Source organism: Gracilinanus agilis, chromosome 4 (assembly GCF_016433145.1).
Source record: "Gracilinanus agilis isolate LMUSP501 chromosome 4, AgileGrace, whole genome shotgun sequence".
Classification (NCBI taxonomy): domain Eukaryota; kingdom Metazoa; phylum Chordata; class Mammalia; order Didelphimorphia; family Didelphidae; genus Gracilinanus; species Gracilinanus agilis.
Genome location: NC_058133.1, coordinates 251,477,494 through 251,490,322, shown reverse-complemented (window position 1 = coordinate 251,490,322; position 12,829 = coordinate 251,477,494). Strand labels below are relative to the sequence as shown.

Below are 12,829 nucleotides of genomic sequence, written 5' to 3'. Positions count from 1 at the left end.
TTTGCTGCTGTACCCTGTGTGCCTCTCAAAGTCAGTTTGTTTTGTTTTAGTCAGATCTGATCCAAATTTTCTTCCCTACACAGCTGTATAAAATATAGCTGCTCCCTAACCTCCACTTCACCCTTACTGGGACTCTTTACTTCTTTCACCTTTTCCTACAACTCAGGGACTTGTCTCCTTCCCGGCCCACCCTTCATTTTTATATCATATTCTCCTTCCTACAAACCAGTCTGAAACTTCCTCTCTGACCAGTCTTAGTTTTCTTCTTCTTTCCCCAATGGTCATTTACTTGATATTTATACAGGGCTTTGATTTACAAAGTGATTTTACATCTACCGTTTCATTTGATCCTCACAACAGCCCCAGGAGGTAGATGGTAGATATTATTACTTCCATTTTATAAATGAGGAAACAACTGAGAAAGGGGAAGGTCATATAGACTTTCTCCTTCAAGTCTGCAATCTTTTCATTCCACAGTGCTGCAACTCTCTTTCCAACATGGATGTTCCTTTCTCCTGTGTCCTTTTATAATCCCAAACCATGACACCCTAGTCATTTTTGCTGTTCAAGGGCTTTATTGAGAGAAGTGGTAGAGAGAGGCAGTGCAGGACTCAGACACCTCTGTCAGTCTAGGAAAGGGCTCCCTCCGTTTACTTGGCCTTGGGATTACGGAACTTCCGCCCAGCAAAGACAGCCTTGTCTCCAAGTGCCTCCTCAATCCTTGGCAGAGAATGAAAGAGCAGTAAGAATGGCTGCTTCCTGTTCTACCTCTGCCAAAATTTTCCCTTAGGCACCCTTCCTCTCCCAACCATGGTACCTCATGAGCTGGTTGTATTTGGCCAGACGCTCAGAACGACAGGGAGCCCCAGTCTTGATCTAATGAGGTGGAGGAGGAAAGTCACAGGGTCAAATAGAGAAGTGCCATAATCCAGTCATTGGGGACAAACACTGGAAAAGGGGAACCTCACGTATGGGTGAGGGGACTCAGGAGTTCTGTCCAGCTGGGTTAGGACCTCCAGAGAACCTGGGTAGATGGGCCTGAGAAGGACCTGGTGGACACAAGGAGTTCAGGGGAACTCTTCAGAAATAGAAGCTGTTTCCTACCTGGCCAGTGCAAAGTCCCACCACTAGATCAGCTATGAAGGTATCTTCAGTTTCCCCAGATCGGTGGCTGACCATCACTCCCCAGCCGTTAGTCTGTGCCAATTTGCAACTACAGAGAGATGGGCCAAGCCTCATTACAGTGAAAAGATCATCAGCTCTGGAGTCAGAGGACTTGGTTCAAACTCTGTCTCTGACATCTGCTATACAGAGGACCATGGGCAAGATTTGGCCTCCCTTGGTTTAGAATTTCATCTGTTAAAAAGGGAAGCTGGACAAATGGCTTGAATTCCCTTCCAACTCTCAGTCTGTGATGCCACGATCCCTTTGGTTTCAACCTAATTCATTCAACAACCATTTTTAGAGTACTTACAATGTGTACAAAGAATTTGGTTGGGAGAGGGAGGTGATGGGGAAAGGATCGTGTATATATACAACATATATCTGGGATTCTTGAGTGAAGGAAGTTATTGCTGACCTTTTGGAGAAGAGGGGAAAGGGAAGATTTTATTATCTGGAGTTTTCCTGGTGAAGCTTCTGGATAGAAGATGGGACCAGGGGTATTTTTGAAGAAAAATGACTCATTGTGGATGAATTTCTAGAGCATAGGGTGATGCCACCCCTGCCCCCCACCCTCCAGCTCACCCATGGGGACTCACGCTTGGATGGATTCAGTGACAGAACCAATTTGGTTGACTTTCAGTAGGAGGCAGTTACAGGCTCGCTTTTCCACAGCCTGGGCAATTCGCTTGGGGTTGGTGACAGTGAGGTCATCACCCACAATCTGGATGTCAACTCCAGAAAGGAATGAAGTCCAGGTTGCCCAGTCATCTTGGTCAAAGGGGTCCTCAATGGAAACCACTGTGAGTAGAATGAAGGAGATCATGTGGACAGGGTTAGAAAAAGAATAGAGAAAGGTTCCTTCGAGTGAAATGAGCAATGGTCAGGGGTCCAAATCATGGATCTAAACCTGGGCAAGAACACTGGATTCAGAGGACCAGTGTTGGTAACTCCAGCTCTGCTTCTCAGTACTGGAGTGATCCTGGGAAAACCTTTTGACCTGACTAAGCTTGTTTCCTTTTCTATAAGATGAGGATGTTGAACTAGTTGAGATCCCCTCTTAACTCCCAATTAAATGATTTCTAAACTTGAGTTTCCCCATTTGAAAATGAAAAAAAAAAAGCTCTTCTTAAAACTTTTTATCACTAAATAATGAGCTATTATTAGATGTAGCATAAAGAGAGACCATTTGGATCAAAGAAAAGACAGTAAACAATATAAATTAGAGAGGAAGAGAAAAGAGCTCCAGAGTTCTGGAAAGGGAAAGGAAAACGGGGTCCTCTAGTCCCTCACCAGGGTAATTTTTTTTTAACATTTATTAATATTCATTTTTAACATGGTTACATGATTCATGCTCCTCCTTTCCTCTTCGCCCGGCCCCCCCCCCCGCACTCCCCCCACCCATGGCTGATGCACATACCAGGGTAATTCTTGATGAAGCTCTTATATAGCTCCCCCAATTTCTCCCCAGAGATGTGCCGGGCAGGATCATCGGGAGATTTGAAGTCAAGATCATATTTCCCATTCCTGTAGAACTCGGAGGCAGCAACATCCATGCCAATCACCACCTTGTCTGGGTAACCAGCTGCCTGGATGGCTGTTTTCAGCAATTCAAGGGCTGAGGGCAAAGGGGAAATTAAAGGAGTAAGAGTAATACCCCTGTTTTTCCTCTGACCCTATTCCATTCCTTTCTCTTCCCACCCCACTGACTAACCTTCATTGTTCTCCAAAATGTTGGGAGCAAATCCACCCTCATCACCTACATTTGTGGCATCCTTCCCGTACTTGGCCTTGATGACTCCCTTTAGATGGTGGTAGACCTCAGCCCCAATTCGCATTGCCTCTTTGAATGATGCTGCCCCTACTGGCAGGATCATGAACTCCTGCATGGCTAACTTGTTTCCAGCATGGGATCCCCCATTGATTACATTGAAAGCCTGGGGGAGGGGAGATTAAGTGGAGAGAGGTTATGATTCTGATCACAGTAGGAGAAGAGGAAGTGTGGTTAAGACTAGGACTATAGCATGAGGATAGACTTAAATTGTAGAGGGAAGGCTGGAAATTAGATTCAAAAGACTTCCCTAAAGGAGGAATTTATTTCATTGATTCTGGAAGGAACTCAAGATGTGGTCCCTAGTCTCAAATGGCAAATAATCCCTTGGCACAGATGGGGAAAAAACAAGACTCTGGTTCTTGTTGATTCTATACCTACCACATTTCTTAACATCCATCCTTCTCATGCCATTCTCATCTTATCCCCTCTTTACTTATCTTGAAGCCCCAAATCTCTCCTCCCTGTTCCTCCATTCATCATTCCTTTACTCTCTACCTACAACTTCAGATTCAGTGGCCTACAATTTTTTTGGTGCAGGTACATCCTTCCCATAACTTCTATACTTATCTGAAGCAAAAGTATACTCAAAAACCTTTAATAGATCACAAACTGTATTTTATCATAGCATAAAATACAAACTTCTTACCTAGTACTTAAGGCTGTCTATACCATGTAGCTTCAACATATTTCTATTTCAACATATTATTTTATATTAATACAACAAAATGTGATGACCAAATGTCCCATGAAATAATATTTCTTGAAGTTTTGGGCATATACTAAGATAATCCACTCTCCAACTTCTTTGTTCAGTCTGTGTTGCAAACATCCTGGTCCCCTATTTGCTCCCCACTCCCACTTTGTAATATATTCCTTCCACATTTTTGCCTGTTGAAATCAGGATTATAAATTTAGAACTGGAAGGAAATTCCTCTACCTAGCTCAGGTACTATCTCCTCCTAGAATAGATATATACCAGGTGACCCTCTGTTGGAAGGAATAGTTTTTCTGCCTTTATTACAGTTCTACCTTGTATTATGCCTATTTGTAGTTTATATAGGTTCCTCTCTATTAACCTGTAAAATTACTGAGGACAGGTCTGTGTCCCCTTTCTATTTTATGTCCCCAGTGCCTGGCACCATGCTTTATACATAGTAGGAACTTAGTTAATGTTTGTTGATGTGAGGTTAGGCTCCATTTGAGATGTGAGTGATCCAAACTACCCAAAGGACTACAGAGAATAGGATGAGTCTTAAGGAAAGCCACTCCTATGCCCTTAACCTAGAGAGAGAAGAGAAGGGGCTGAGCTACAAAGCATCACAGAAGGGAAGCTTAATTATAGGAAGAGTTCCCCAGGGGTGTTGAACTAGGGACTAAGCTTCCTAAAGAATTTTTATCCTTGAAAAGGGGGGAAACTGTCTTTCTTAGGGTCAGGTTGAAAGGGGCCCAGTGTCAAGAAAAGCTAACCGGCACTGGCAGCACAAGTTCTGGGTTCCCAGCGAGGTCTGCGATGTGTCTGTAGAGAGGGACACCCTTCTCTGCTGCTCCTGCCTTACACACAGCCAGAGACACACCCAGGATGGCATTGGCCCCAAACTTGGCTGCAAAGAAACCAGTACTGGATGTGAGATACTTCTTCCCTTTGAGTAAGAACTTTCTCCTACCCAGCCCCCTCTCCCATTAGACATGGGGTTATTCACCCTCTCCCTTGAAACCTCAATCACTTACATTTGTTCTCTGTCCCATCAAGTTCAATCATGAATTTATCTATTTTTTCTTGATCCACAACACTCAATTTCTGAATGAGAGAAGGATATATGAGACACAAAACAAAAATATATGAGAGGGAAGGATGTGGTTGAGTCATTTCACAAAGTCTTAGGCAAAGAGGCCCAGCTCATTGGCAATGGGAGTGGAGGATGAGACAGGAGAAAGTATGAAGAATAGGGGTGTGGGTAGATTTGGGTAATTTCCAGCAATCCCCTTAACTATTACCTTCTCCAGTAATGCAGGGGCCAAAGTCTTATTGATATGTTCCACAGCCTTCAGTACTCCTAGGGAAGAGAACAGAAGATGAGGATAAATAGTTCTGACTTCCTAAGCTAAGGAATCTCCAGGTTCACAAACACTCTCCATCTGGGATACCCACCCTTTTCCTCCCCCAAAAAATACATTTTCTTTAGAGTGATATCTGACCTTTCCCCAGGTATCTACTTTTGTCTCCATCTCTCAATTCCAGAGCTTCATAAATCCCAGTGGAGGCCCCACTGGGCACAGCAGCTCTGAATCGGCCTGAGGAATCAAGGGTAGAAATGAGTTGACTACTCTGCTCTTAGAGCCTAAGTGCAAGGAGCCTTGTGTTCCTGGGACCTCACTTCTGAGTCTTGGAGAGTTGGAGGAGTGATATTAGCTGAGAAGCAGTCTGAGAGGAATCAGAGTTTGGGTGATTTAAGGGACTCAAGTCTAGTGTGGGCCTGGAATTTGCCAAAAGGGGTTGCAGGGAATTGTGGGTCATAGAATACAAGATGGTTTGTGGAGAAACTGAGAAGTCAGGAAGGGGGTATGTTTGGAGATACACAGGCAGGCTTCCTTCTCACCTTTGGCTGTGTATAGATCTACCTCCACTGTGGGGTTCCCCCTAGAATCTAGGATTTCTCTTGCAAAGATCTTCTGCATTGCCATGGCTGTCGACTTTGTCAGTGAAGAAGCTTTTAAAGGACCAAAAGAAAAAAAAAAGAAAAGAAAATCCCATGCCCTTTAAGTCTTTCCCCAAGCCAGGAAAGCAGGTGCTGGTTCTAAAAATAGCCTTGAGAAAGGTCATAGACCAGAGAGGCTCAGCTCCCTTTCCTTATTCAGAACTCCTCCCATCCCCCCCACCAACTTAGAGTAGAAAATCTTTTCCCTTTTAATTGCTCCCAAATCTTTTTCATCTTCCCCCCACACACTTTTCCATACTCTTCTCTTTCCCTTCATTTCATCCCCGTTATCCTGCCACCCTATCCATGTCCCCACCTCCAGTACCCCAGTACCATACCTCTTATCTTAATCTACAACACCACTTCTAATTCCCTTAGTTCTCCCATCTCTTTATTCTTCCTCTACTCCCCGAGTCTTGTTCTGTTCTTCTCTCTCTATTGTACCCCTCCTCCCACTCCCATCCTACCCACATTCCTCCCCATCATTCTCACTTCTTGGCTTACCCCATCTCCCTCTCCCTTTGTTCCATTTCCCCCAAACCCTCTTTTCTTTTAGGCTCTCCTCCATCCTCTTTCCCACTCAACCAACTCCAGCCCCTCCCCTCTAACCTTCTCATTCTCCTATCTTAGCCTTAGGTAGGGGGTGGGAGAAAGAAGGTAAAGCTTGCGCGCGCCCGCGTGCTCGCACACACACACACACACACACACACACACACACACATCCTTCCTTTTAGATTGGGGCCCAGGAGGTCTCACCACAGCTGGCGGTCCGTAGACAAGGTCTCGGGGTATGGACTGTTGCTGGGACAGTGTCGGGCTATCACTCCTAAGCCTGGCATTTATTGCTGACCCCGCCCCTCTGCCCAGCCCCTCCCCTACCTACCTATCCCCTGCTCGGATGGAGCGACCAGCAATTGCCCACCAAAGGCAAATTCATCGTTCCTTAGGCACTTCCCCCACCCCCCACTAATGCTGCCCTTCCCCTTAATTTCACCACCCACAAAAGGGGCTTATTTGGGATGGGGTGTGTGTGTGCTATTAAGCCTTCCTCTCACCCATTGCCTGGGTTGAATTTCCAGCAGCAAAGGTTAAAGATGGACCTTTAGGAAAGGGCAGATGGTAACCTGAGCCTCTACCCCTCCATGCATGGACTGCTGAGGGGTCTTGGGGGAGGGGAGGCTACACTTATCCACATACTTCCTCATAAGGAGGCACTGTCAGCTGTGGGTCTTTGGGTCTTCGTGAGAAATTGGGAGAGATCAGGGTCTTTCTCTACCACCACTGGGGTAGAAACTTAAGTTTCTTAAAGCTGCTCCTCCCTTCCCTCTGTTCCCTGTTCAAGGATCTGTACCTAAAAGAGAGGAGCCTTGTGCTTCTCAGATAATGGGCACACAACTTTCTTGGTCTCAGTCTTTTGTCTTTTTCTTGATCCATCTTTGTCTCTTTCCCTCTCTGTTCTCTTTTTTTCTATCTCCTTGTATTTCTATTGGAATCTCTGAGACTCGCTGTTTCTCTAGCCTTTGTGTCTCTATTAGTGGCTTTCTGCTCTATATTTGTTTTTCTATCAGCTAAGTTTCTTTGTAGTTGAATCTATTTCTTCAAGTCTGTTCCCCTATGCCTCTCTCTATGTCTCTCTTGGTGTTTTATCTTCATCTGAATTTTCCCCAGTGTCTCTTTTTCTATTTGTGTCTACCTCTCAATATTTAGTTCAAATACAGGCTTACTGAATACCTGTCCAGGTTGTTGAGGAGACTCCTACATTGGGAAGTTAAGCGTAGATGACCTTCGAAGTTTTCTAACTGAAAGACTGTATAATTTGGGCACTGCTTGTTTTACTGTGCTTCACCAAATCCATCTCCAGTTTCTTCAGATCCTGGTACATTCAAGAGTTCTGGTTTTTGGTGTTAGAGAACTCGAATTTAGCCTCTGTTTCTGTCATTTACTGTCCGTGTGTGTGACCTTGAGTATTGGAGGCCTCAGTTTTCTCATCTCCTCTGCCTCTAATCCTATGATACACTTGTGTCTATTTCTTGTCAGTGCTTATCTTTGATTATCCAAGTATTGTCATTTCTAAGTTTCTTTGTTTCCCTTTGTCGGTTTCCAAGTCTGCCTCTATTCTTGAGTTTCTGAGTCTGTTTCCTCATGTTTATTTCCAAATCTTTATTTCTGCTTTCCTGTGTCAATGTCTTTTCTGTCTTAGTGCCCACTACCTCTGAATGAATTTCTATAAATGTTTGTCTCTTGGTCTTGAAATTAATCTCTGCCTCCCTCTGTCTTTCTTTGGGTAGGTCTCTCCCTTTGCTAATCTCCCTTTATCTTCAAGTCTGTCTTTATGTGACATTATTTGTATTCCTAAATCTATTTTCATATCTGTCTTCTTTTATCTTCAAGTCAGTCGATCTTTCTTGGAATGTTCCCCTGTTCCTAAGTCTATCTTTGCACCTCTCCGTCAGTTTTCTGTTTCTTTCTGCTTTTGAACTCTAAATCTTTCTCTCAGTTAATTTCCCTAGTAAATGTGAAGCCCTCCGCCTCCTCTGGTTTCTCTTCGCCTTAGTAGGAGAGTAAAGCCCGTTTGTAGAGGGAGATAAGCAAAGGGCCCCAGCTGGGAGTTCTTAGAGCCTACTCCCAGACGAGAGTTCTCTTCCCCCAGGCGCCAGGGAAACTCACACTCCGTGACTCACCATCCTCCCTGCCCCAGTCTGCGCCTCCAATCAGTTGGTCTGAGTCACTGGGTCTCCGGCTTCTCCCTCTCTACAATCCCATTTCCATCTAAGCCCAAAGCAGACTACATTTATCTCATCCAGGCCCCTCCTTCCCCAAAGCTTATCACCCAGAATCAGGGCCCGCCCCACTCCGACTATTTTCCACCCCGCCCTCCAGTGAGTGCAAAGGAGTAAGGTGGGGGGCCGAGATCTGGCGATCCCGGGAGGCGAGTGCCTGCCACGAGCCTTAGAATCCGGCACCGCCCAGGGAAAGAGTTAGGGCGGCTGCCGGCCGTGGAGACGGACACCAGGATCCACATGGGAGGTCGAGACCCAGTGGCTTCTGGAAATGAAGTGGAAGCAAACCGACCGGAAGCGGCCAAGCCCCTGATTGGGGGAAGGGGGGAGAAGCTAGCTCCATCTACCCCTGTAGCCTCGATAGCTTCGGCCCCGCCCGACCCCGCCCCGTGCCCAGCGCGCCAGGAAGCTGGCAAGCCACTGGACGTCCCGGCAAAAGTTTGGAGAAAAAAAAGCTACCCCGGCTCTAGTTCCTTCTACGTGTCCCCGTCTGTACCTCTCTTCCCTTACACACCAAGGTAGCCAGTCCCTCCCTTCCAGGAGCTTCCTTGAGCCCCGGCTAATCAAGTCAGCCTCTAGCTCAGCAACAGAGGGAGGCAAACAGTGAGGGACCGTGGAGGCCCCGCACTGTGGGTGGGGCTCCTGTCCAGCCGAAAGCGGAGGGATATTTCCCCTGTTAGGCTAGAGGCTGCGAAGAGCATGGGGAATGGCACGTGTAGGACTCAGAGGGGCGATGGCGGAAAGTCGCTAAAACTTCCTCTACTTTCTCCTTGGCATAAAAGAAAATAAAATGCTGCACTTGGCGGGAGGAGGGGAACCGTCGTGCCGCCACTCTCCCGGAGTGAGACCCGTCTCCTTCCCCACTCCTTTCCGTAAAAAAAATTCCGGGCATGCGTATCCCCGCGCAGGCGCAGCTGCGGATCCCGATTTCCACTTCCACAATCGCCACCCCTTTACTGCACGCTGGGAGGAGACTTTTCCTTCCATCCCGGCTTGCCTCGCCCAGCCTTCCCCTAGTTCCGGCTCCTCCTGGGCTTTCGAGCGCATGCGGCTGAGTAAACCATCCCAGAGGTCCGAACTGGGGGCTGGGGGCGAAAAAGTGTTAAAAATTTAACCCGGTTTATGCCAGAACTTCCTACGATTTGCATTATTTGAGGCTTGCGTAGTCTCCCTTTTTCACCCTTCTTATCCCTAACCGGAGTTTGATTTATTCCCTAAGATGAGGCTCACATCCTAACCCTACACTCCCCTCCCCAGCCGCCCGCCCAGAGGTCCTTTTATTGCACTCAGCAAATTTGGCTACAGAGAAGGGAGGGGAGGGGGATTTTGAAAAATTGTTATTTGCAAAGTTTTTGGTCTCAGGGTAGGGGGAGGGGGAAGAAGAGGCTGCCCCGCCTCCACTGTCGTTTGCAAAAAAAAAAAAAAAAAAAAAAAAAGGAGGGGGGAGGGGGAAGGAGGAGCAGCAGGACGAGCAGGAAGCAGAACTGAAGGCAGCAGAGAGAACGGAGCTGCGAGCCCGGACAGCAGCGCGTGTCCCGAGCTCCGCCACCCCCTTCCCGCAGTAGCAGCAGAGCCAGACCGCCAGCGCTATGGCCGGTTGGAACGCCTACATCGACAACCTCATGGCGGACGGGACCTGTCAGGACGCGGCCATAGTCGGCTATAAGGACTCGCCCTCGGTCTGGGCCGCCGTACCCGGGAAAAGCTTCGCCAATATTACGGTATATAGAGAAGGGAGCAAGCTAGGGCCTGGAGATTGAGTTTGGGGGATGGGGGTAAAGTTCATTTTGGGGTGCATTGAAAAACGGGAGATGCATTTGGAGGTTTGGTTGAGTTTTTTTTGTTGTTTTATTTCAAAGCTTTTGGGGGGGGAGGGGGAAACACAGCAAGAGTTGGGGGCATAACAGCCGGGGAAATTAGGGGCCGTGAGGGTCGGTTTGGCCGAAAAATCTCGGCCAGCCCGGGTGCTAACAGGATGTGAATGGATTTGGGTAGTTGTGGGGACACTTGGGCCCTGCGCGGAAGACGCCGGGGCAGGGGTAACGGGACTAGGGGCAAATAAGTGGTTTCCCATCCTTCCCTCTTTTCGAAGGCCCGGCTTCTCTCCTCATCGCCACATTTTCCTTAAAAGACTTTTTGTGCCTAGGCCTTTAAATGGATTCTCAGGTTGCATTGCAAACCCGCCCTCCCCCCATGACCGTTTTTTCCCCCAAATTCCTGGGACTCCCGCTCCGTAGTCGTTCCAGCACCACCACGGTTCTGAGGGAGGGCGTTACATCCGGGGCACAGGGCGGGGAGGGGCGCCAGCCGCCCGGTTCATCGGCCACTTCCGCCTCCCCCAGGGCGGGGCGGGGTGGATGGGAAGATTCCCCCCCATAACCTTTTTTTTTTTTCTTTAAGGGGATGGCGGGGCGCCCCTCCACTTCCGGTTGCATGCATACGCGCCCCTACTCGTTCCACCATTGTTCGCGCCCTTGGTGGTAGTGGTGGGAGGAAGCCAAGACTTCTTGGTGCCTGAGGGCTACTCCCGGCATGGCGTGGCCCTCTTCTTCCAAGGCATTGCCACCCCCACCACCTCCTTAAAAACTTCTCCGCAGCCCCCATCCCTATTTCCTTACGGCCTTACTTATTTGGGGATCTGCTGGTGCACCCTTCCCCGATGGTACATGTGAGAAAGGAATAAATCCCTTTCCCCCCATTCCGTTTTAATGTCTAGAGTAGGGTCAGATAAGGAAGTTTGAGTGAGGGATTTGGGATTCCTAAAGGTCAGAGGGCTCTCCCCAGTTTAGCCAGCCCGGAAGTGGGGAGGGGGAGCGGAAGTTCGAAGTGGGGATTTCCGGGAGCTTAGTGTCCGGATGTGGGGTTGGTGGGCAGTGTGGGGTGCAGAGGGAAGAGAGGTTGCTTGAAGTTCTTTCTGATATGAGCTACCAGCCTTCTGGGGTTGGCACCATTACTACTACCAAAAAAAAAGTTTTCTGATTGCAAGAGAGTTTGCAGGATCCATTAGATTCCCACCCCTAGTTGTCATTTGGGCCCCAAACCACCAACTAATGTTCTCAGACCCAGGAATCCAGGGCCCCGACTCTTGAGCTTGGCTGAGTCTTTGCCCAAATAAGGGCATAGCAGCTTTGTTCTATCCCCGGCCCCTCCTCCTGCTTCTGCTTTCCTGAGGGGAAAAAGCCATGTGCTTTGATATACCCCTCATCTTTCCAGATTCTTGGTTCTCCTGCTTTATATCTTTTAAGTTTCCTTTTGAATTTTGGGTTGACTCTTCAAATCTTTTAGTTTTTAAGGAGTGGTGAGAAGGGAGAATTTAAGTGAGTTCTTTTGAACTGTGAGTACTTATGTAACGATACATTTGTTTAAATTCAGACCCAAACTTCCTTGGAAGAATTACCTCCACAAAAGTGGAAGAAAACCACTCAATTAAATTCTTGGGTTCTTAACTTCACCCTTATATGTTATAGGCAGCAGAAGTAGGTGTATTGGTTGGCAAAGATCGTTCAAGTTTTTTCGTAAATGGGCTGACACTTGGGGGCCAGAAATGTTCAGTGATCAGGGACTCGCTGCTGGTAGATGGAGAATACACCATGGACCTTCGCACGAAGAGCACTGGAGGTGCTCCCACCTACAACATCACTGTCACCATGACTGCCAAGAGTAAGTTGTGACTTTGTTATGATCTCTACTATAGAACTTATATATGTTAAATGGCAGTCTTTTTTTTTTTAAGTGTGTTACGTAGATTGGCTAGAAATTTCTCTTTCCAATAAGGGTGCATTTATTTCCTTAGCTTTTTAGTATGCTGTTTTTCTACCTAGAAGTGTATATAAGTTATTAGGGAATGGGGTTGGTTACCTACAGGTGATGAAACAGTGCTAGAAGTGAGCACTGAAAAATCTTCCTTTTCTTCCCATAGCGCTAGTCCTGCTGATGGGGAAGGAAGGTATCCATGGGGGAATGATCAACAAGAAGTGTTATGAAATGGCTTCCCACCTTCGACGTTCTCAATACTGACCCTCCTTGCCCCCCTCCTTCCCCAACGCTTCTGCACCACTTCCCTCATTTGTTTTTTGGGCCATTCCCCCACCCACTTGTTGCTGCCAAAACTACACCTGGGGGGGGGGCCCAGGCTGGATGGACAGGCGAGCCCCACCCCCCTCCTTTTGAACCTCCTTCCTGTGTGTAGTTGGGAAGTTTTTTGTTTTTTTTTTGTTTTTGTTTTTGTTTTTGTTTTTTTTTTTTTTTTTGAAATTTTTTTTCTGGAAACTTATATTGGAATATGAATAAAAGATTCTACTAATAAAGGTGTGTGTGGTGAGGACTGGGAAGATGGCATTACCATCTGGGTTCCTGGG

General features: G+C 47.3%; 2 protein-coding genes across 2 annotated transcripts; one reads left to right on the top strand and one right to left on the bottom strand.

The window, feature by feature from the left end:
* Positions 1 to 555: 555 nt before the first annotated feature.
* Positions 556 to 6,543, bottom strand: ENO3 (enolase 3). The gene is made up of 12 exons (XM_044673191.1): positions 6,448 to 6,543; positions 5,593 to 5,703; positions 5,192 to 5,287; positions 4,991 to 5,049; positions 4,724 to 4,793; positions 4,463 to 4,596; positions 2,876 to 3,098; positions 2,582 to 2,779; positions 1,761 to 1,962; positions 1,105 to 1,213; positions 818 to 876; positions 556 to 720 (listed from the first exon to the last, which is right to left on the bottom strand). The coding sequence occupies exons 2-12, from the start codon at positions 5,675 to 5,677 to the stop codon at positions 651 to 653; spliced, it is 1,305 nt and encodes a 434-aa protein (XP_044529126.1). The 5' UTR covers positions 5,678 to 5,703; positions 6,448 to 6,543; the 3' UTR covers positions 556 to 650.
* A 3,354-nt stretch (positions 6,544 to 9,897) lies between these two features.
* Positions 9,898 to 12,778, top strand: PFN1 (profilin 1). The gene is made up of 3 exons (XM_044673197.1): positions 9,898 to 10,192; positions 11,939 to 12,131; positions 12,391 to 12,778. The coding sequence occupies exons 1-3, from the start codon at positions 10,061 to 10,063 to the stop codon at positions 12,486 to 12,488; spliced, it is 423 nt and encodes a 140-aa protein (XP_044529132.1). The 5' UTR covers positions 9,898 to 10,060; the 3' UTR covers positions 12,489 to 12,778.
* The last annotated feature ends 51 nt before the right edge of the window (positions 12,779 to 12,829 follow it).